At 33.4% G+C, this 24,199-nt stretch overlaps 2 protein-coding genes across 2 annotated transcripts in view; one reads left to right on the forward strand and one right to left on the reverse strand.

The window, feature by feature from the left end:
- LOC133185694 (ficolin-1-like) overlaps positions 1–11,253 on the forward strand; it is a 35,647-nt gene extending 24,394 nt beyond the window's left edge. Inside the window, exons 2-4 of the mRNA XM_061320998.1 lie at positions 9,430–9,526; positions 10,452–10,616; positions 11,141–11,253. Coding sequence (XP_061176982.1) covers positions 9,430–9,526; positions 10,452–10,616; positions 11,141–11,253 — 375 coding nt within the window. The remainder of the gene's footprint in view (positions 1–9,429; positions 9,527–10,451; positions 10,617–11,140) is intronic.
- Positions 11,254–19,663: 8,410 nt separating this feature from the next.
- On the reverse strand, positions 19,664–21,332 carry LOC133185695 (complement C1q-like protein 2). Its single transcript, XM_061320999.1, has 2 exons — positions 21,206–21,332; positions 19,664–20,115 (listed from the first exon to the last, which is right to left on the reverse strand). The coding sequence occupies exons 1-2, from the start codon at positions 21,330–21,332 to the stop codon at positions 19,664–19,666; spliced, it is 579 nt and encodes a 192-aa protein (XP_061176983.1).
- Between the last annotated feature and the right edge of the window lie 2,867 nt (positions 21,333–24,199).

A 24,199-nucleotide genomic window follows, 5' to 3' on the forward strand; every position in this document is an offset into this window, starting at 1 on the left:
GCAATCTTTAAAAATCTTCTCCTTTGCTCCTGGACATCAAGCAGTCAAACTGTTGGCATCATTGTAATAAGCATTGAGCTCTCTACCAAAATTGTGAAATTCATGGCCCCAGGGTCAGGGGTTCTGGCCCCAGGGTGGGGTTATATAGATCATATAGTAAAAGTGCATTATTTCTTTGAAAATCTTCTTCTCTGCTCCTGGGTATTAAATAAAGTTACTAAGTACATAGTTATGATGAGCAAGAGTGCCTCTTCCTAAATTGTGAAATTCATGGCCCCAGGGTCAGGGGTTCTGGTGTTAGGGCAGGGCTCTATCAACTATATAATGAAAATGTATTAATTCTTTGAAAATCTTCTCCTCTGCTCCTGGGCATTAAGGTGATAAACTAAGTACATTGTTATGATGACGAGGTGGGCCTCTTCCAGAATTGTGAAAGCCATGGCCCCTGGGTCAGGGGTTCTGGTGTTAGGGCGAGGCTCTATTGATTATATAGTGAAAATGCATTGATTCTTTGAAAATCTTCTTCTCTGCTACTGGAGACTATTTAAACAAACTAAGTGCATGGTTATGATGCATAAGGATGCCTTTTCAAAAATTGTGAATTTCATGGCCCCAGGGTCAGGGGTTCTGGTGTAAGGGCGGGGCTCTATTGATTATATAGTGAAAATGCATTGATTCTTTGAAAATCTTCTTCTCTGCTACTGGAGATTATTTAAACAAATTAAGTGCATGATTATGATAGACAAGGATGCCTCTTCCAAAATTTTTAAATATATGGCCTCAGTTTTGGGGGTTCTTGAGGAGGGGGGGGGGCTCTATTAATTATATAGTGAAAAAGCCTTAATTCTATTAATTAATCATTAATTAATCCTGTCAGCTCCTTAGTGTTGAGCTGATAAATAAATTGCTTAGCTATGATGAAAATGGGAGCTTCAAACAGAATTTTAAATCTTGTGGTCCTAGGGTCAGGGGTTCTGGCATGACGGGGGGGGGGGGGGGGGGGGGCTTTTGATAATATAGTGGAAAAGTGTTAATTCTTTGAAGTCCATAGTTATGATGATGAGGGTAACTCTTCCAAATTTGTAAATTTCTTGACCCTTGGTCTTGGGTTCTGGTGTTAGGGTAAGGCTTTGTTGAATCTGTAGTGAAAATGCATTGTACCTGTGAAATTTTTCTCTGCTTCTGGGCATATCGGAAGCAAACTGAGTAAAAGTTTAAATGATATGAGTAAGCGTATTTCTACCAGATTTTTAAACATCTGGACGATTCGTCTAAGCATTCTGGTCCTGGGCAGGGCTCTATTAATTTGTATTCTACAGAGAGAAGTTATTCCCCTTTTCCATTCATCTTTGATAATTAATCACTGTAAATAATGTATTTGAAAGGTTAATAGAATAAGATAATTATGCAAGAATGTTTATCGTATAATTAAAAAAGTACTTTCTTAGTTTTAATAATCAGGTAGACCTGTAAGTAATAGATAAATAAAAATGAGACAAAAAAAAACTTATCTTATTAAAATATCTTCAAAGACCATAAGAGAGGTCAATGCTAGAGGTTTTAATATGGGTTTAAAAATAGTACAGAAGCGCTTATAGTTTGTAAATAGTCTGAATGGTCATAGTGTTAAGTGGGGGACAGATTAGAACCTAATTTATGAGTTGATACTAATTATTTTGTTGATCCTGATCTTCCTACTTCTCTTGCTTTAGGGCAACAATGCTTCATCTATCAGTGTATTTAACTTCTAAATTGTTGTATTATATTCAGGTGACCGTTAAGGCCCTTGGGCCTCTTGTTAAAAATATATTTAAAGATATTTAAATTAATTTCCATCCTGCAAATAAGGATCTCCACCCAAAGTCACTAGAAATCCCATTATTCCTGGAACCATGTACCCTCACAAAGATGTCATCTCACACTTTGACGTGGGCCACGACGATCCCCATTCCACCAACGTCTAATCCAGAGGCGACACCTCACGGAAAATTATTTCCAGTTATCCAGTTCACCATGGAGAGATTTTGTTACCAACTCATGGAATTTTATAGTTAAAACAATTGATTGTTTATTTCACAATTATCAAAAGCTGGATAAATCATTACAATGTAATATTCAATTTTGTGTCACATCAAGCTTAAATCTATTTAGACAGAGGCTATCAATAAAGGATCCCTTTAGCTTTTCTGTTGAGTTTTGAAATTTTCAACATTAATTTAATCTGTAGAAATAAACATAGGAGTAGACTTGCAGATTTGTGATTCTTCGGTTCTTTATATTCTTAGACAAGAACAGTTTTACAGTTTACAACACGAGCGAGAATGACAATATTTATTTCTATTTCATCTTTCTCGATGTCACCTTATAATGATTCAATAAAATTCTATACACCTGGAACCACGTAATTTTGGTTCTAAAATAAACTTATGCTGAATGGGAATGTTCGCATTGAAATGAGTGACGCTTTCGGCTGAAATATTAAAGCCCCCTTCCTCAAGCTTTTCCCAGAAATACATATAAGTCCAAAGTAGCGAGGGATATGCCTTCTGATTTTTTAAAAGTTTTAAACAATGGACAACAAGCTTAACTTAAAAAGAAAGGAATGAAGAGACACAGACGAAAGAGGCCGGAAATGCTTCTGGCCTCCAAACTTCCATGTACAAATAAGGGATGTATTTAAAAGAGTTCAAACACAACAATAAAGCAAATTGAGTGATAAATGCACAGTTCCTGAGTAAACTGCATAGTCTGTGAAAAACTTTTATAAGATGGACATGGTAGGAAGATGAAATGTATTATTTCTTAATAATATTTGAGAAGAATATTTATTTTTCATGTGTATTCTCTGCCCCTTTGCAGTTATCAGCAATTGTCAAGAAAGTCTCACAATGCAAATAAGTACATAAATCATTAGGAATAAAGATTTGGAATTCATGCTAAGAAAAACAATTGATCTAAAATAAAAATGAAACTCGAAATAAGATTTGTGAAATCAGTCAATTTTGAGCAGTGAAAGAACAAAGAGAGTAATAGACTATCGTACTTTGTCGAACAAGGTCTCTTCGCACAAAGAAATGAAAACGTGATTATAGGGAAATAATTAGAGGTCCAACCATCGGTTTTTATGATTATGATTGGAATTGCCTTAAACCTGGTTAATATTTATGAATATTAATTACATTTTTTGTCTAAAGAACACATTTTAACTTTTATTTTGTGTAAGAAAGTAGGTTGAAAATTAATAATACAGATTTTCAAATTCCGTTCAGTCGGAATTTTTGCTAATGTTTAATAATATGAATTTTTTTTTTTATCATTTTTACATCTTGAATTGCAAGTTTATTCGCTAAAAAAAAATCACGTAGACCGGGAACAAAATATTAATATTCTTTTCAATTAGGGCCGTTCTTACATTTTTCTTAATTCATACACATCGTCTATGATGTCAAAATTAGAAGGGAAAGAGAATAGAAATCTCTAAAATGTAGTAAAGCTCATAAAATGAGGCATAAATTAATCCATTTGTGATCATTTTTGTCTTTCTAATAAAAGAATTTACTAAATGATATAGAAATATCGCAAAGTGTTTTTTCCAGAGAAAAAAGCTTTTTTCTAGTGTTGATCATAGACTGTTCCTTAGAGGGAATTCGGAGTCAGAGGTTTCCTTTTCAAACTCTTGTATGTAGCTGGTATTTTTACATCAGATGTTAATGGTTCCCATGGAACATGTAAACACCGGATGTAGGGATTCAAAGCAAGGACTTAAACAACATCACTCTACGTTTCTTTAAATTGCTCATGTATTATGGATCTACGGATTCTTGTTTTTATCACTGGATTGATTGATTGATTGTTTGTTGTTTTACGTCCCATTCGAGAATTTTTCACTCATATAGAGACTTCATCATAAAGCGGTGAAGGGCTTCAAATTTTGACCTTTACTCGGCACTCAGGGCCATTGAGCAGTGAGGGATCTTTATCGTGCCAACGCCTGCCGTGACACGGGGCCTCGGTTTTTTAGGTCTCATCCGAAGGACCCGCAACTTTCACTTCAAAGTGCCGAGCGCATGGCGAAGGAACAGTTGCTACCTATTTTTTATCGACTTAGGTCTGTCGCGGCCGAGATTCGAACTCACGACCTCTCGATCAGGAATTTTATCACTGGAACTTTAAGTTATATTTCGTGCACAAATGAGGGTAATTTCCGTTTTCAAAAATATATGATTTTAAAGAAGAATAAGGTTATTAGAGTTCTGATATTTTTGAATTACATACAAAAATAAGTATATTTACTTCAGGAATAATTATATTATCGAGTAGAGGGTACCATGTCTTAACAGTTTGAAGTTCTTGATTTCAAACCAAGTTTAAATTATTAATAGTACTCCAGATAGTTATGAGTCTTTCCATTTACAGAATGTTTTGAGTTTGGTATCCCATACACAGGATCAGTGAATACAACAATCTCACAATGTCAGAGATGGGACAAGCAATATCCGCATCCACATTACTTTATTTACAGGCCTGGCACAGATGAAAATTTCTTCAGGACGTTCGACGCAGATCTGCCTTGGTGTTACACGACAAATTCAAAAATAAGATACGAATTCTGCTACGTTCATATTAGTGGTGAGTCAGTCAACATGAGGATGTTACATCCTTATGGGAAACACCTATCTTTTTAAAAATGTAATTTCATTTTGGCCTTACATTCAAATTTCCCTATAACGATCGTTATATTGAGGTAAAGAAATATGACTTTGTCAATAAAAAAAGTTGGTTATACAAACAATGATATTTGTTAAAATAAATGTTTCAATGCTCTTATGTCATTACAATATGTTGGTTTAATCCCTCACAGCAATATATTAACAATTCACTGATCGCAATGCACTTGTCAATGTGACGTCATATCGGAAAATTTGACGCAGTTTGTATGCCGTGAGGAGCGGATCAAGTTATATTTTATACAATTAAAAATGTATTTGTAAATAAATAAAATATTATTTGCAGATATAAAAAAAGGCCATTAACTTGGATGCGATGTCTATTTTACGATTTTAATCATATACTTCCTGTAATTCCATAGAAAAGCGATACTGCTGTATATTTTTATGCAGATTCATTGAAGGGTAATAGAAGGGTCGTAATAAATTGATATATTGCAAGGGCATGCCCTCAATGAATTATGACAAGCTTTAAATATATACTCAAGAAGTATGAAGATATATGAAAAATGCTGCGAATCTGATGAAATCTTGCAAATGAATTAATTATGTCTATATTTAATGTACTTGACCTGCAAAATATCCAACATACGGTCTAACAAATGTAATTTTAGCAGTTAGATAGTAGAATCTATATAGGTTCGCAGCACTTTTTACAAACTACAAAGGGTGTTGAAAATAATTATGAATTAAACTTAGATTTTTAACTTGGTTATGCCCTTGCAATATTGGAATTTATAGGTGACCTCAATACTGCAGAAATATTTGCTAAAATCACGTGACTGACACATCACGTGATAAGTCTAAATAAGAAATCTAATCGTCCTCAACATTAAGTTTTCAACCATATTATATTTGTCCGATAATAGTTAAGTCCTAAAAACAATCGCCCATCCTTGTAAAGTATGCATTTTATATAAAAAAAAATCGCCGAAATATCCATTTGGCACCTTAACTGTACTGCGTGTTCAATCAGTATATATTTCATAAAAGAACAGAGACGACGTATTATAATACATCTATCATTTCCTTAAAAATATGTGGTTTTTGGAGGTACTCCAGAATTTCTTAAATCTCTTAATCACTAATGATTAATAAAACCTCTTTATATACTATCGATTTATTTAATTTTCTCTATGTACATGTATGGATCCTTTGTCAATTTATCTTTCCTTGAAAACAAAGCTTCTGATAAAAATGGTTTCTTGTCTAGTACTTTAACATATAGAGCGTCCAATGTCCTACGGGACATTCTGAATCAGGAAAGTTTGGTGCGCTTCTCTATGGTACAAAACATGCAAGATTTAGTGATGGATGCAATCGACAATAAAACAATAGGCATGTTATAAAGACCAGGCTTAGCGAATTGGCGAAGGAGTTACAGGATCTGGGGGCTACAAACGAAAAAGTGAATGAAGAAAATGTTAAACTGAAAGAGAAATTAAGTGTGGTTTTCGGGATAAGGGATGGAAATAGAAACTTAACAGAAGAAGAAATTCCAAAGTTTAATCAAGCGGAAATATCTTTTCTAAGAACCCAAACTTTGGATATCAAAGAGGAATATCATTAGTTAGCTATAACCTACGCAGACATTCAAAAACTATTTGTTGTTCTGAATAAAACTATAGGTCTGTTAGATGTTAATCATACAGAACTGAAAAACTAATTTCATGAAGAAGTGCAGGTGTAAAGACGAATAATGACCCCCGTAGAATAATGACTGGGGGTCATATTTCAACGACAAGAAATGACCCCCAGCCGTAAAAAAAATTAATTTTTTGCAGAAAAAGAGACCTAGGGGTCATTTTTTATGTGTGCGTCCTATGAAAAATTGACCCCCGTTCAAAAATGACCCCCTTTCCAACAGAGTGCATGATACAAAATTTATAACGGGTGATTGATGCCAAGGTTTGAACCTCAATGTTTGATATTCTTCTTTAAGCCCTTTTTGACCAACACTGGACGAACACGCAATTAAAATGCAATAAATCCGCATTACATTTACCTGCATATTGTTATCTTTTAAGCCTATTGTGTTCTCAGCACATATTGAAAATCGCAAAATGGCTACTATTGGTTATAACTGTTAACGTAATTTCCCTTTATGGCTGTCTTCCATTTGTTTCATATATGGATATTTGACTGATTATAGACATCCATAGCTAAATAACAAACAAGCGGGATGTTCAGGCTTTTCATTGGTAAACATGTCTCCCAAAGTAATCAGCATGCTTTGAGTAGAATCAACTTTTTTTTTTAAAAAAAAATGAAGGAAAAAAAAGAATGAGATAGGTTTTCAGAAATAAATACGGAAAATTATGCAATGTAATATATATAGGTATATTTTGAATGGCATAAAAAGTGGTGCAAATGAGGTAGAATGTATCGAAAATGACGTAATAACTCGTGCGAACGACATAGTGTGGATATATATATTTCTTTAATGAAAAAATTCGAATTTACTGTTAAAACACATCTACAATTTTTAATATAATATGGCGATTAGTAAAGAAATTATGACAGAAGTCGGCGTACTTTTCGAACAAGCCTCTTACATGTAGTTGATTAATTCAGACCGAAAATAAAGACCAAAAATGAAAGAAAACCGGATGAATGATCTTACAAGTCCAAGAACGAATTTAATGTCCATATCGACGATCTATATACTATTATGTCGATGTCATATTGATATCGATCCTGATCAATGCAATAAAATTGAAAATACTGGATATCATATATGCCTCGAGCTCAGTGATCTGTCGATATCGTCGATATAGACAATATTATGAATATACTGCATCGATATCGATCCTGATTTGTATTTTATTTTCAAGTTGAGGTATAACAATTATACAAGGCGACAAGCGATGTCGATATTGATTCATTTTGGCATGAATCTGTATATAAATAAGGTTGACAAACAAATCTAAGGTTATGGATTGTAAATGTCAGGGGTAAGGGTTAGGGTAATATGTTAGTAATATGTAATATGTTAGCATTTTGGGTTTTACCAATTTACTCCAACATAAAGAAAATACATTACAAATATATAGGTCCTTCTATGTTAGAAGTAGGGTATGTAAAACGTGAGGATAATGAACGATGGTCAATGTCATACATGAAGTACAAACAAAACGAATAGTGAACAGGGCAAAAACATACATAAAGTACAAACAAAACGAATAGTGAACAGGGCAAAAACATACATAAAGTACAAACAAAACGAATAGTGAACAGGGCAAAACATACATGAAGTACAAACAAAACGAATAGTGAACAGGGCAAAACATACATAAAGTACAAACAAAACGAATAGTGAACAGGGCAAAAACATACATAAAGTACAAATAAAACGAATAGTGAATAGGGCAAAACATACATAAAGTACAAACAAAACGAATAGTGAACAGGGCAAAAACATACATAAAGTACAAACAAAACGAATAGTGAACAGGGCAAAAACATACATAAAGTACAAACAAAACGAATAGTGAACAGGGCAAAAACATACATAAAGTACAAACAAAACGAATAGTGAACAGGGCAAAACATACATAAAGTACAAACAAAACGAATAGTGAACAGGGCAAAACATACATAAAGTACAAACAAAACGAATAGTGAACAGGGCAAAACATACATAAAGTACAAACAAAACGAATAGTGAACAGGGCAAAACATACATAAAGTACAAACAAAACGAATAGTGAACAGAGCAAAACATACATAAAGTACAAACAAAACGAATAATGAACAGGGCAAAACATACATAAAGTACAAACAAAACGAATAGTGAACAGAGCAAAACATACATAAAGTACAAACAAAACGAATAGTGAACAGGGCAAAAACATTGACCCCTGGAAATTACAGAGTTGGGATAAGGTAGATAGGAGATGTATGCATCCCCTATTGACCGCTTGCACCCGCCATGAGCCCTATGTATTAATCAGAGTTCGTAATCAAATCTATGTGCTGCTCAATTACTAGTAATTTATTACAATTATTTTAGTATATAATCAGGACTAAATTATTCAGTGGGTTTAGGTGTAATTTCCAGAGAATAGTCAGATGAATAAAATCCACCTGCAGTAAGCTCTGAACTTATTTCAGAACTTTTTTTGTTCATTTCTTATATTCAACTAAGACATTTTTTTTGTAATATGCATATGAATAGAGCAGGCCTCATGAGAGCTTCAGCTTTAGCCAGAAACTAAACACTGTTGATATGATGTACAAGTCAAATTGTTCAAAAATTAAAAAAAATTAACATTGCATCAACTAATGACACACTTGTATATCTGATTAAATATTGTTTATTTAATTCAATGCTCTAAAACAGCACTTTCAAAGGATGACCATAGTTGCTTCGACATTTTACGGAAATTACCGAGTTTAAAGGGAAGAGATGGAGTATACAGAATATCCGTAGCCTCTGCATTTAAGTCAGTTTACTCTGACATGAGTACTGACGGTGGAGGCTGGACGGTGAGTACAACTGGGCAAAAATGGGGGAAAACCAAACGAGGTTTTACAAAAGGGGACAAAGTCAACAATTCTTTAAAAGTAATTTTCTTTCAAAAGAAAATATTGAATTCATGATTTGAAGTTGTCACTATTCGTTTAAAAGATACATAAGTATGTTTTTATTAACTCTAGTTGAGTAAATTTTCAGCTTTAAAAATGGATTAATTTGTTAAAGGCGATACAAAGAAGACAGGACGGGTCTACAGATTTTTACAGAACATGGTCAGAATATAAACAAGGGTTTGGGGATCCCTCTAGAAACTACTGGATTGGTAGGATTTCTATTCTCATTGTAGAATTTAACATTATTTCCCTCTTATACCCCTTAACATCATTTATATAATATCCAAGATGTGTATTCGAGTAGTTCTCTTTTTTTTTTGAGGAAGAACTCCAGTGTCGTCTATTTATTCATTGTAAAATACCATATTCCTATAGAATAGTACATGATGAATGGAATCGAAGTACAAAAAAGATATCCGACCATTATTTTTTTTTATTCCTTCTTTTATTTTCATTTAGTAATAACGCTCTAAGTTAAACGATCAGTATGAGTGAAAGGGGACATTTTTAATTTTTTTTTTTTTATTATTTTTAGGGCAAAAGATTGGTTTTACAAGACTTGTCATAAATATCTGCTTTTAGGTATTCCATTTTAAATTGAACAACCTATTAACATTTTCTTGACCTTTTAAGATAATGAAATCATGAAGCTTTAAGAAGATTAAGTTTGCATTTATTTCTAAAACAATATCACATCCAAATTGAGCTCACCAAACCAGGGCCTCTTGAAAACTTATTTGGTGCAACATTGTCTGCTTTTCTTCAATGCCAATTCCAGAGAGGAATAAATTTATATTTTTTGTTGAAGAGCTACCCTTTACCACAGAATTGCAGAAAAAAGTAAAATTAATAGGATCCAACGTGTGCTAATTTTGCGTTAATTTTTACTTAGGAATGAATAATTCCATCTAATTACATGTTATTCTTTCCTTTTTTTTTTTCTTCAAACAAACAGCTTAATATCACCTAAAATCCTGTTGATATAGAATGTTTAACAACAGAATTTGTCAGAAATAGCAATAATCAAAGAAATAATCTAAACAAATGTTTTGAAAAAAAATGTACATATTAAAAAGTATGAATAATAAACATAGTGATAAATTATGACCTACGTTTATCGCATTCTCTTAAAAGGAAATGACGCAATGTACAAGATGACAAAGAACAAGAACCAAGAACTCCGGGTTGAGCTACAAAGTTTTTGTAGGATTGAAACATACGCTCAGTACTCCACATTTTATGTCGGTGATGAAGGCAGTAAATACAGACTCGCTGTGTCGGGGTATTCAGGAACCGCGGGTAATTTTTTTTTTTTTTGGTAATTTGTTGCTTTACAAACTTCACACATAACAAGCATGCTTTATACGTTTTTACACATAATTTTAACGTTAAGAAATAAACTATACATCAGAATGAATTTCATTCTTTCTTATTCAAAACGCAACGCATTATGAATAAATAATCATTAATTGTGGTGTACATGTTAACGCTTACAGTTTTCTTTCAAATATTTAAAATAAACCTTAGGGCTTTTGATATCACCAATCATTAAATACTGTAATCAAATATACCTACACACGTCCTTTCGTACATACATACAATAAATTATAATCCAGAATTTTTTTTAAACAAGCCTTTTTTCTAGAATGTATTATATATTATTAAATGTATAAAGTTCACATTTGATTGTTACCAATGAAAGCTATTAAGATATTTTACACAAAAATCCAGATAAATCACAACTACATTGGAGGATATTGGGTTAAGATAATTCATTGTTTCCATAAGTAATAAATTCTAACATTATCAATATTTTAATCCAGGTGACAGTTTGATATATCCTCATAATGGTATAAAATTTACAACTAGAGATGATGATAATGTCAACTGGTCCGGTGGTAACTGTGCTGTATTAAATCACGGAGCCTGGTGGTAAACCGGCTGTCACCAATCCAACCTTAATGGAGAATACACCAAGTCAGCCGTGACGGGTAGTAGATTCCCGATATGGTATGATTCGAAAGGATATGAAGCACTACGAAAGACTTTGCTGATGATTAGACTCATAAAATAAATTCACTGTATGATCAGTCCTTGGAAGTAATGCTTTTAGGATTTTCTTTTATCGTGCAAACGACATTTGCAACTTTCTGCCATTTATTTTTCTAAACATACACTTCATCTCGTTAAAGACAGACAACTGCTTCATCAAGAAAAATGGAATTGGTTAATTTGCATACCTTGGCAGTGGACATATACAAACTGATTTTAATATTTCTTTAAAAAAGAATTCTGATTCTACTGACTACTTCAAGGTTGATATTAAAAACCATTTTTTTTATTTCTTTTTTTTTATTGACAACTTCCATGTGATCTTTTGACATGTCCACAACTAATCTGTTGGATTTCTCATGGGTGCTAATTGTGCTCCATTATTAGAAGACTTGTATGTGTTTTCTTAAAAAGCAGTAGTTATTTAGAAACTTGAACATGTAAAGAGGAACAAAATGTAACGATAACAAAGTGATCATTCTCATAAGTCCATTTAAACAATACAAATTATGAACAATGCCAACATGGACCTCAGAACACAGAGATTGGGCCAGGTACCATATGCATGGAGGCGTAACCCTTCAGGTTACATCCGATGTGTGCTCTGTGTTTTCATGAAGTAAAAAAACCCGTAGATCATTCAGTGTGGAAAAAATGACCTTAAAATTTGCATGAAAGAGTCACAGACATATTGTATTTACAAACTGAATCATTGTATCGACCATAGATTTTGCGAAATGTTGACTTTAAACGAGAAACCACTGTATTGTCAACTTATTTGTCAATAGTGTGCCTTTTAGAAATGGTTTTACGTAGAACATGCAACTGTGTTTCGAATCAATTGGGGGACATACACTCTATATGCAGGTTAAAAATCTGATCTGCTCTGGAATATCGAATAAGTTTGGAGACAAAAAATACCATATGTAGTGTTATGAGGTGTTGTGTTGTTGAGATTTGTTTGTATTGCTTCATCATATATATATATATATATATATATATATATATATATATATATATATATATATATATATATATATATATATATATATATATATATATATATATATATATATATTGCGTAACATAAAAAGAAAAAAAAATCTGGAACATTCCGGAGTGGTCAACATGGTCAACAACGCAAGCACCCTCAGGTGACAACCCTACTCAGATCTGATAATTGGTAATGTCTTCCTTCATTGTGAAAAAATTACTTGATGCGCCTTTCAATACAAGTAAAATGCATGAAATTATCCAACGTTTACGTCATAGCGACAAGTGAATTGCAATCAGGTACTTGTTTATACTTTTTTTTGTAGCAACATACCGTTATCAAATGCATATGAATTTTATATCTCCCAGTAATTCGATATGCAAGATGGTGGATGTGCTTCACGTCTGACTAATTTCTAAATTGAGCCATGCAATTGACAACAAGATGATGAAACAAGGATATCAACAGCCTCGTTGAAGTCATCATTTCGTAAGTTCTATGGTCTATACAATGGCCTTGTCAGCAAATACAATCTATCATTAAGTCGAATGCTAACGTACGCTTATCATACTAATTGTTAGGCCATTATATATACACTGAATTATCTAAAGATTTTTACTTACGTTTTTCCGATCATGACAATGAGCACAACGCGGGTGTGACAGGTTGACAGGGGATGCTTACTCCGCCATGACACCTGATCACACCTCTGATGTTTTTAGAGGCCAGTCTTTGTTCTGGTCCCAATTTGTATTGTTTCAATGGACTTTTAAGCTGAATTACTGTCGTTATCTCGATACTTAAATCTATTTTGGGTATCATTAAAAATTGCTTTGAAACAATGGTATATTTCTTAAAATGTCATTATTCTAGCTTCATGATAACGTTAAGAACGTCCTCGGAATAACTACGTGTTTATAAACACATAAAATGATACAGGATCACTAAATGATTTTTAGAAAGCGGGTATAAAACTTAAAAAAGAATAGGGAACAAATGTGTATTCATAATGTAAGCTATCAACTTTGAGAAGATGTGATATGGAAAAAGATGAGTTTAAATTTATTAGTTTAAATGAAGTTATTAATTGTCTCATATTTATCCATGTAATTTTTTAAAAATATTTATTTGATATAGGTTTCTCTCAAATTAAAATTGAAAATGTAATTTATAAATTAAATATTAGTAAAACAAATCAAAACTATATAGAACAATACGACAATTATGGTTAAGCATTATTATGATATAAATTCACATTCTTTGGTTTAACAGAGAATATAGTTAATTGAGTATTTACCTGTATTATTATACCATAAACAATATGTATATTTAGTATGTCTCTTGTGGATGCATTTATCAATGATTATACAATGAAACACTGCTTTCATCATATTTAAGAAAGGTTTCTCCTATCATTTGGATCCTCCTCCTTCTTTTGTTTTATGTTTCTAAATCTGTTTTGAACATCCGGGGGACCAAACTGGACTAATAAAATCTTGTATCTTGTACATGATTTTGCTATAAACCCATATTACTTGTTTAAAATCTCGCTCACTAACTCTTTCAATTATAAATTTGTATTTCAACATTGTCACCGAAATCACACTTTAAAGGCGAGCCTGAATTACAGAAGCTATCTTCAAAAAAAAACTTCATCTAATTGGACGACATATATGTGTAGCGACGACTGGAGTTTTCGGAGTTTTCAACGATATACCAATATGTATTTCGTCTGTATTGCTCGTCTTTGCTTACGACTGGAATTTTGATGGCCTTATTCTTCTACGTGAATTTGGCGAGTGTGTGAGCATATTTAACACTATTCTGACTGTTTACATGCATTTATCATTTGAACAAAAATTGTTCAAAACAAGCAAAGCCGACCACCAATGGAGGTGTCCTAATTCTGACTTCCATTGGTGTGGTGATTTACTACATGTTTGGATTAGTGATCGCTTTTTCGAATCCCATCACTCTGCTCATGTTTCTCTGTAATCGTGTATTTTTTCTATAGGAGACTTTTCTGCAAAACATATTTAAATTAAGGTCAGACGCTATTCTATTAAAGAAAAATCTTCAACTCTAATTTCCTCTGGAAGAAGTATTCTCAAAACCACAAATCTTATTCACTGATTTCTAAATTCTAATAACCAGCCAAGAATTCATAAAGAATTAGAGGCTGAGCTAGTTGGACGCAAAAATTGGCTGCATATACGTAATATACTTGTTCCACTAAAGTAATTCTATAGGTTTTATTCTGGCATAAGTGCTTACTCTTTGCATTGTCTATACAGTGCAGGGAACTAATTTTATTACATAAACCAGCATCAGCATAAGCATTAGTAGCATCAGGATCGAGCTAGCATCAGCATCAGCATTTAAAAAACAGCATTACCAGGATCAGCATCAGCAAGCAAAGGATAAAACCAGCATTGACCTACATAAAATCAGCATTATCCTATTAGCATCAGAAAATCAATGAGTTTTAATTCGGTAAAAAATTAAAAAAGAAAGAAAGAATATTGGTTAAAGTATTCACATTATTGATATATAGTGAGATATTATGATCAAATAATTGTAAAAGACACTTTTATTGCTTTAGACGGCAATGCTGAAATTCATTATCTACTTCCGGTAGCATGATGCTACTTCCGGTAGCATTGACCTAATTATAAAACAGCATCAGGATAAGGATTACTAGCATTAAATCAGCAAGCAAAGGAAGCATTCAAATCAGCAAGGAAAGGAAGCATTCAAATCAGCATCGATGCTGTAACAAAATTAGTTTCCTGCACTGTATATCGTGTTTCAACCACATGTTTTAAGATTATTCCTTTTTTGGTTTTATTTGGTTGTTTGCTTTGGCAAATTACTAACAATTGTTGATGCTACAAAACTAATTTGATTTAAAAAAAAAAAAAAGGTAGCAACGGTTCCTTTATCAAGCGTGCGGTACTTTGAAGTATAAGTTGCGGGGTTTTCGGACGAGACTTTAAAACCGAGGCTTCATGTTACTGTAGGCGTTGGAACAATAAAAATCCCTCACAGTTCCATTGCCTTGAGTGCTAAGTAAAGGTCTAAATTTGAAGGTCTTCTCCGGTTAAATAGATATGGCGGCGTCTCTATACGGGTGAAAAGTTCTCGAATGAGATGTAAAACAACATACAATCATTCAATTATTAATATTACCAAACATATATGTATGACTCAAAAATTTAATTTATTTCAAATTCATGGTGTAGGGAAAGCTGCTCCTTTTTATGTTCCAGTCAGAATTAAACTACTACTAAACTTTATATAGGGAGTTTTCTTATTTTTTGTGTGTTTGTTTGTTGTTTTACGTCCCTCTCGAGAAATTTTCATTCATATGGAGACGCTACTACTTGCCGGTGGAGAAATTCAATTTTTGATCTATGCTCGGCACTCAGCGCCATTGAGCAGTGAGGGATCATTTTCGTGCCAGCATCACCAGACAGGGAGCTTCGGTTTTTAGGACCTGTCTCCACGTCCCATAGTGGGATTCGAACCTGCGACGAAAAGATCAACTCATTACTCCGCGACTCTAGAGCAGACACTCTACCACCGCGCCACGCGGGGAATTTTATAATACTTATAAGTAATATAAAATTATTATTTTATAAAAAAAAAAACCAATAATAGCAATATTATACTAGAGAAAGACATAGATGGCAAACTTACAACAATACTTTATGATAAACGGGATGATTTTAGCTTTTCTATCGTCAACTTCCCTTATTTTTGTAGCAATATACCATAATCTCCTGCACGTGGAGTTAATGTCTCCCAGTTGATTCGATATGCAGGTATATAAAGGAAGTACCCGTATCATTTTTAGGCGAATTTAGACTTTTTTCGTAAAATGTAACATTGATAAATCGGAAAAACCATAGATAAAACATTTAGTATTATTATTCATTGAATAGACGTCATTGAGTCTTAGGCTAAAAGAAGCACTCCAATACGACGTCATCAAATGACGTCTATAAATAGAAAACTTCCCTTAACGAAAACTGAAAAGTTCAACACTACCCCGGGGATAATTTATTTCTTTTTGTGAAAATGATTGTGTAAAAACATCACTGAGTCATTCAAAGTGCTGCTAGAATACTACTCTCCCGAGACAGAAAAAATATTCCAAAGTTTCGCATGAAACCTTACAAAAATATTTTCACATTTTGTACATACGATCAAGGAATTGTGATCAATTCATGTTAACCAAAACGATTCTAGCAGCACTTTCCGAGAACTATAGAATGCAAGCTTTCGATACAAACAAAAATTATGTTTCAAAGTATGTGGCGTAGTATTGAACTTTTGCATCTTTATTGTTAGAACGACAGAGGAAAGACTGATCGGGATTTAAAAACACTGTCTGTGTTCATCATAAGAAAACATGATAAGTGCAAATCAGCATACCTGATTCTTAATCTCTAATCACACACGACATTCATGGTATATGCCTTAAAACTGCCATTTCATGTATTTGTTTACACGAATTCTCGTCACGTTTAATTTTCACTCAGCAAATATTTGATCCATAGTTATGACGTCATGGGTTTGGTTTTTAACCTCCGTGATGAATACTAAGCTATTACATGCAATAACACCCCAAAACGACAAGATTTAGTTTATATTACGTTTTTGAATGATTCCATCTTTAAATATAGATATTAAGAAATCATTATCTCTAAAGTTCACGTCATACAGTTTACAATATACTGTATAGGCAAGTAGGCAAGTAGGATATCTGAGTGCAGCCTTAACATAAATGTGCCCTTGTACGCAGGCGCTTGCTATAGTTTCTAAAACGAGACAAACTATTGACGAATAAATTGAGGACACAAGGATACCAACAGTCCCGTTAAAATCAACATTTCGCAAATTCTATGGTTGATGCAATGACTTTGTAAGCAAATACAATCTACAGTTAATTCAAATGTTGGCTGTCTTTTTTCATACATATTGTCAGGACTTTTTTCACACTGAATTGTCTCCGGATTTTTGCGTTTACCCTATCATGACAAGAAACACACTTCGGGTGTGTCCGGTCGACGGGGGTGCTTACATCTCCAATGCACCTGATCCAACGTCTGATGTCTTTAGATGTTCGTGTGTTTGCTCTTCTCCAAAATTTTCCGATAGACTTTTGAGTTTGATTACTGTTCGTTATCTTCAAATTTCATCAATATTAATAAATTAATGTTTGTGAGGAATTACTGAAAAAAGGATCTCCCTTAAATGATAACAAATTCCCTGTGTAAAAAAAGTTTCAAATTTATCAGGATTTATATTCTATAAATACCTGTAAACATGCCTTAAAAACTCGAAAAGGGCGACTTTATATTGGAATCCGTATCTTTACATTTTGACATGAAATATGACTGATTGTATGTTGTTCTTAGTCCCATTCGAGAATTTTCACACATATAGAGACGTTACCATTTATCGGTGATGGGATTCAAATTTAAACATATGCTCGGCACTCAAGGCCATTGAGCAATGAGGGTTCTTATCATACCAAAACCTGCCCTGACACTGGACCTCGGTTTTTAAGACCTCATCCGAAGGACCCGCAACTTTCTCTTTTAATACCGGGCACATGGCGAAGGAACAGTCACTACCTATGATTAAGTGTTAGATTTGACTTGGCGCGTCAAACGAGGATCGAACAAAGGGCCTATAAATCACGACACGAACGTCCTACTGCTAGGCTATCGTGACCGGTACATGAACTATGAAGATAACGAGCAGTTATCATGCTCTAAAGTCCATTGGAATAATACAGATTGGGAGCAGAGCAAACACATGCATGGACATATAATAGAACCCAAGGTGATTGCGTGTTTTTCTTGATATTAATTTTACCAAGTGTTGTATGTTTGATATGTTTGATAGTAAAACTAAAGATTCTGTACGATTGAGGACGGACTCGAATTAAAATAAAGCTGATAAGGTAACATTCTGTCCATCATCTCGTACATGTATAGTGTTCAGTCCCTTTCACAGCGCCAATGTATTGTAGATTGTAGGTTTGTCCGGTTGACAGAAGATGTTTACGTTCCATGGCATTCAGTTGACAGGATGCTTACTCGTACTAGGCCCCTGATCCCATCTCCGGAATTTCCAGGTGTGCGTGTTTTATTCCCTGTATCGTCTAGATTATCGATATTTATCATTGTTCGTTATATTCACCTTTTTGTTATCTTTGTTATCGTTGTTAAAAATCTCTCAGAATAAAAGATGTATTAATGAATTTTCGATATTCTTTAAAAAAAATATTTTTATGTTTTGCTAATAATGTCACATCTACACAAAGAACAATTTTATTAATGTATACAATGCTTGCTGAATTGGGCATTACATGTACTATCCATATTTGTTTCAAAATCATATTTAACTAGAGGCCCAAGGCCTTAACAGTCAAATGAGTATAATACAACCTGTATAGGATCCATAGAAGTACAACATCAAGGAAAACTGATAGAATGAAAATATGTTGACCAAACGCAAGAGAAATAGGATGATCAGGGATCAACAAAATAGTAAGTCTAGTATACAGTAACATGTCATAAAAGTAGATCGTAGATCTATTTATTTGCTTGTACTTGCAAGTGCTAATACACTCCCATTTGTCACTATCACCTCGCAAACTAAACTTTGGTGCTTGTGCACTTGTAGTATATCCATTCCCTCTCACATTGACTGTTTGAAGAATATTTATTGTAAAAAAGATAACGTATTTTGTCTCATTTTTATTCATCAATTATTTACAAGTCTACCTGAATATTGAAACCTATGAAAATAATTTTTGTATTATATATTTTTGAATTCATGTTTAATTCATTTTATTCAATTGACTTATCAATTACTTTATCTTCACTGATTAATTATCATAGGTGAAATATATGGAGAATAGCAAATGGGAATAACTTCTTAGTTGAATGCAAATTAATTTAACAACAAGATATATAGAATTCATTACAACGTTGTACTCCTTTTGCCTTCTAGACGCCAAGGAGCAAAGAAGAGGATATTAAAATCATTGATGCATTTTCACTTAATAATGAGCACCACTATAACAACAGTTTGCCTGAATTTCATAATTTTGGAAGCAACACTATTGCTCAACATTACTATATATTAGATAAAAAAAAAACCAAATAGGGCGTTAAATCCACACATTTCTTATTAGCCTTATACATAAAAAGGTCAGTTTATAAATAAAGTCTGAAAATCAAATTGAATGATTTTGATTTTCTAAAGATATTGAATCCAATCCTTAAAATAGTTTCCATCCTGCAAATGACGATCTTCCTGCATTGTCACTAATAATATTTCCATTATTCCACGAAGCATGTGTCCTGACGTAGATGTCATCTCCCTTATTGACATGCGCCACAACAATCCCTGTAACTCCAACGTCTGAACCAGAGGCGACACTTAGGTAAACTACTCCCAGTTCATCAGTATTAACCATCAGTTGTGTTGAGTGATAACTACTATAACGAACTCTGATTGTCCAAGTAAATACATAAACCCCGCTTTCCGGCACCATGAATACCCCTGTTGTAGAATGGTACCCATTTCCAAGATTGGTTTTCACGACATCGAACGACAAGGGATGCTGAATAGTTATTATTGGTGTGTTCTTCGACATATAGGCGTAAAATGCAATAGGTTTAACCATGTTAGAAGGATAAGGTGTTGTTGTCACAGGGGAAAGCATTCTCTCTGAAAGAATTACAACTTGATTATGAATTTAAAAAAACCCTTCAAAAATGAACTTCTGAAGTAAAGTAAATACCATTAAGGAGGCATGAATTATAAATTTATTGATTATAATTTTAAAATTTATTCCAGGGGGTGATACTGTATGTTGTATGAATGATTTTGTCGCCACTCGACATAGACACAGATTACAGTTAGCTAATTTGGATGAGTTTGAGTACTTTGTTCATGAAAATAAGAAGATAATTTACAGTTTCAAAATGAAATTAAGAGAATGTAAGGGAATGTCTTGAATATTATTGCTAAGAATATGGCGAGATTTTGATATCAACTTAGAATATTATCTTAGTTGAAACAGTTCATTTTTATTTTTGGAACAATAATTAAAAGCTGGTTAAATCATTACACTATAATATTCAATCTTGTGTCATGTCTAACTATTCTATTTAGACAGAGGCTATAGATAAAGGATCTCTTGATCTTCTCTGTTGAGTTTCGAAATTCTCAGTATTTAATCTGTTGAAAAAAAATATGTGGCATAAGAGAAGGTGGAGATAAATACAAGTTTCAATATATATGGAAAAATCACCTTATTTTGTTTGTTCGCTGGCATCGTTAGAGAACAGGATGATCTGAATTTTCTCATGGTTTGAAGAAATTTTCAAAGAAATAAAATTAAAGAATATAAAAAGAACAATTACACGAATATTGTTCAGATTTCGATATATTTTTATGATTTTAGTTCTATGAAGCGAAGTTAGTCTGCTATAATCTTATAATCATTAACTAATCAGAAGTGATTATCCTATCTTATCAGAGATAAGAAGAGCAATGTTTCATGTTTTTATAGAAACAAAGTGTTCTTACAGGCTCTAGGAATGCCTTCAGAAATTTCTCTTTTAGAAAGTTTTATTTATTATCAACTTTAATAATAAAGACTCATTACCTTGATAACACCACTTTATACCTTTTCTACTGTTAATTCATCAGAATATCATGGAACGCTATGATAATATTTGTGAACACGCAGTTATATAAATTCTACTGTTAATTCATTAAAATAAAATTGAAAGTTATGATGATATTGTCTTACTTTTGTTGATATTTCCTTTGAAATGGCTGTTTTTCTCATTGGTATCTCCAGTTCTGATTTCGGATATTCCAGATTCATCAGGTTGAGATGTGTTAGATTCTTGAATTTCTTTGCCCTTAGATGTCATTTCTTCATTTTCAAATTTTTGAACGTGAATTTCATTTTTTGAAATGATTTTTCTTAGTTCGGAAATGACTCTTTCTTGCTCATCAACTCTCGCTTCAAGTCTTTGAATATGTTGGATATTATTTGCCTGACCTTTGACAAGCTTTGAAAATTCACGAACAGTTCTCTCTAAAGTCAGAATTCGATCATCACAAGTTTTAAGTTTTGAATCGTTTGTGTCCTTGCCTAGTACGTGTAATTTATTTTCCTGAATACGTAGATTATTTTCCGCTTTGCTAAAATTTGGATATGGAATATGTTTTTTTACCTCCAAATTCATTGACTGAAATTCTCTTTGTACTGAATTCAGCTGTTCTTTTCCAATAGTTTTTTCCAACAGGGCCACTCTAAGCGTTAACATGCGGAGTTCATCAGTATATTAAAAAGCAAAGCAGATTTGATGGTATAGCAGAAGACTCAGTAAAATCAACATTTCCAGTTCTTCAATAGGACTGATAAGAACTATAAATTGCCCAATATTTTATAGGTAGCTCTTATCTTGTTTGTCTTAACTTTCGCACTTTGAAGCATACACAAGAAAAAAAAAGTTTGCTGGAAAGAAGGGATTTTTGCACATAAATAACAATGTATTTGTCCGTGCTCCCATCAGTCTGTACAATGTTAATTGTACAGTAGTAATTAAGATCGGAGCAAACATGAAGCCCTATAAACATTATGGTAAGCCTAGGGGCCTAATCTATGTAAAAAAAAAATACTGCTTTCTCCTTTCAATATATTTATTTTATCAAAATACACTATAAAGCCAAAACGTATTGACATTCCCATTTTTTATTGACAAACGTAGACAATTATAATTACTGACAATATACTGTCTTTGCTGTAGAACAATTACTAACGTTTTTATTACTAGTGCTGATAAACTTTTAAAAAAGTGTTGATTATCTTAGTCGGTGCTGATAAACAATTAGTGACCCGTTTACTGTCTCTTCTGAAAAAAAAAAACATAGACAAGTACTGACATTTACTGATAAGTACTATCCCTATAAAACTAGTATTGTTCTTGTTCTAATGGAAACTGCAGAGGTATGAATTTGAATTTCTTATATCCAAAAAAGTTTTTATTTTCTTTCTTGTTTTAATTTCTACGGAAGCCGGTAGGTGCCAGGTAGAAAAATATTTTATCTGGCGGCCGCCAGATAACTTTCTGGCGGCCGCCAGATCTTTTTATCTGGCGGCCGCCAGTTATTTATGTGGCGGCCGCCAGATAATTATTTGGCGGCCGCCAGATAAAATATTTTTTCTACCTGGCACCAACCGGCTTCCGTAAATTTCAAAAATGAAACATTTTATGACAAATATACAGTAGAACTGTTTTTTTTTTTTTAAATATATTTCATAAGGGATACATATGAATTATCAAAACCTTTAAACAGATAAGCACTTTGTCAGATATTTGAGTGACATTCTGTTTCATACTTTTCTCATACCAGTTATCCGAGGTGAGTTCGATCTACACGTACACTACCTGTATTGGATTCCTAAATTTCATAAAAATCATTACAAACAAATATACATTCATGGGCCAATGGTCTCCCAAGTTCTTATCTTTACTTCTTACAAAAATAGTTACTGCTGTAAGGGAAAAACTTCAAAAGTAATGTGCTATAGCGTATTATAGAAGTTGTGTAAATCAAACTTGGATCCTCAAAAACTCTAAAGAAATTTTAATAACTTCAAAATCACCAAATATTTCAAAAGTCTATAAAATCAAAACATAAGACTTTTTAACACTTTTTACAAACAGTTCCCACAATAAATTAAAAACTAGATGCTGTCATGAGACAGTAATACCCGCACTAATGTGTTTGCCTCTAAATGCAGGCACGTAGCATCGGGGGGGGGGGGGGGGCAGAGGGACCCCCCCCCCACTTTTTTTCGAAACATAACTTTTTACTATTGAAAATGTTCATGAACGGGTGGTCCCCCCCCCACTTGTTGTTGCATTATAGTCAAATAAAGGTAATGTAGTAGTGTATATATAAAATTGGGGTACTGAAAGAAGTTGGAATCCACCCCCCCTCCCCACCCCGAGAAGGATTTCTGCGTTTTGAAAAAAAAAATTTTGGCCTGTCAAATTTTTTCGGGTAAGTTGAAATTTTTTTCTCTGGCTACCCCCCTCCCCTCCACTTTCAAAAACGTTGCTACGTCCCTGAAATGTGCTCTGACTGCTCTCCTTCAAATTCTGGTAACCAGGGAAGAAGCAACATTTAAATCAAGCATAAAATACTCAGGTGAACATGCAGCCTATATGGGCCTCTTATGTAAAAAAAAAAGAAAAAAAAGAAAAAAAAATCACTTAAACTCCTTTCCCAAATGTGAAAACCTATTTCATGGTGGTGGTGGTTGGGGGGGTGGGGTGAAGAGGAGGGTTGGCCGCTCAGTTTTTAAGCTTCATATGAATAACTTTTCATACCAACTGAACAGGGGTCGGTGTTTTCTGGGGGGGGGGGGGGTCCAAGGTAATTTTTCGTTTTAGTTGCTTTCGTATATAGATTCCGTGTATAGGTTCCGGATCCCCCCCTCTAGATCCGTGCATGTACGAGGGGTTATCAAAAAGTTCGTGGACTGACGCGATAAAATTAATAATATTTAGTCTCTGCTTACAAAATTTATGCGGAACATAAAACAACAAAAGTTTAAGAAATGTTGAAAATTTTAGCTTGATACGTTGAAAATTTGCCAAATTATTCTGAAATTAAAAAGACTTTATGTGATCACCCGGCGCTGTCGCCGTTTAGTGTCATGACGTCCGCTTAACGTCATTGTTTCTTAATGTCCGCTCTCTCTACCTCATACACTTATCTTGAT

Source organism: Saccostrea echinata, unplaced genomic scaffold, assembly GCF_033153115.1.
Source record: "Saccostrea echinata isolate AGI-Se365-2 ecotype Australia unplaced genomic scaffold, CSIRO_AGI_Sech_v1 ptg000012l, whole genome shotgun sequence".
NCBI lineage: Eukaryota > Metazoa > Mollusca > Bivalvia > Ostreida > Ostreidae > Saccostrea > Saccostrea echinata.

Bases quoted from the DNA above. Each gene is read 5' to 3' on its own strand.
- LOC133185695 (XM_061320999.1), bottom strand. From the start codon at position 21,332: ATGACATCTAAGGGCAAAGAAATTCAAGAATCTAACACATCTCAACCT. The intron at 20,116-21,205 runs GTAAGACAATAT...TAATTCTTTCAG, and splicing joins CAAAGGAAATATCAACAAAA to AGAGAATGCTTTCCCCTGTG.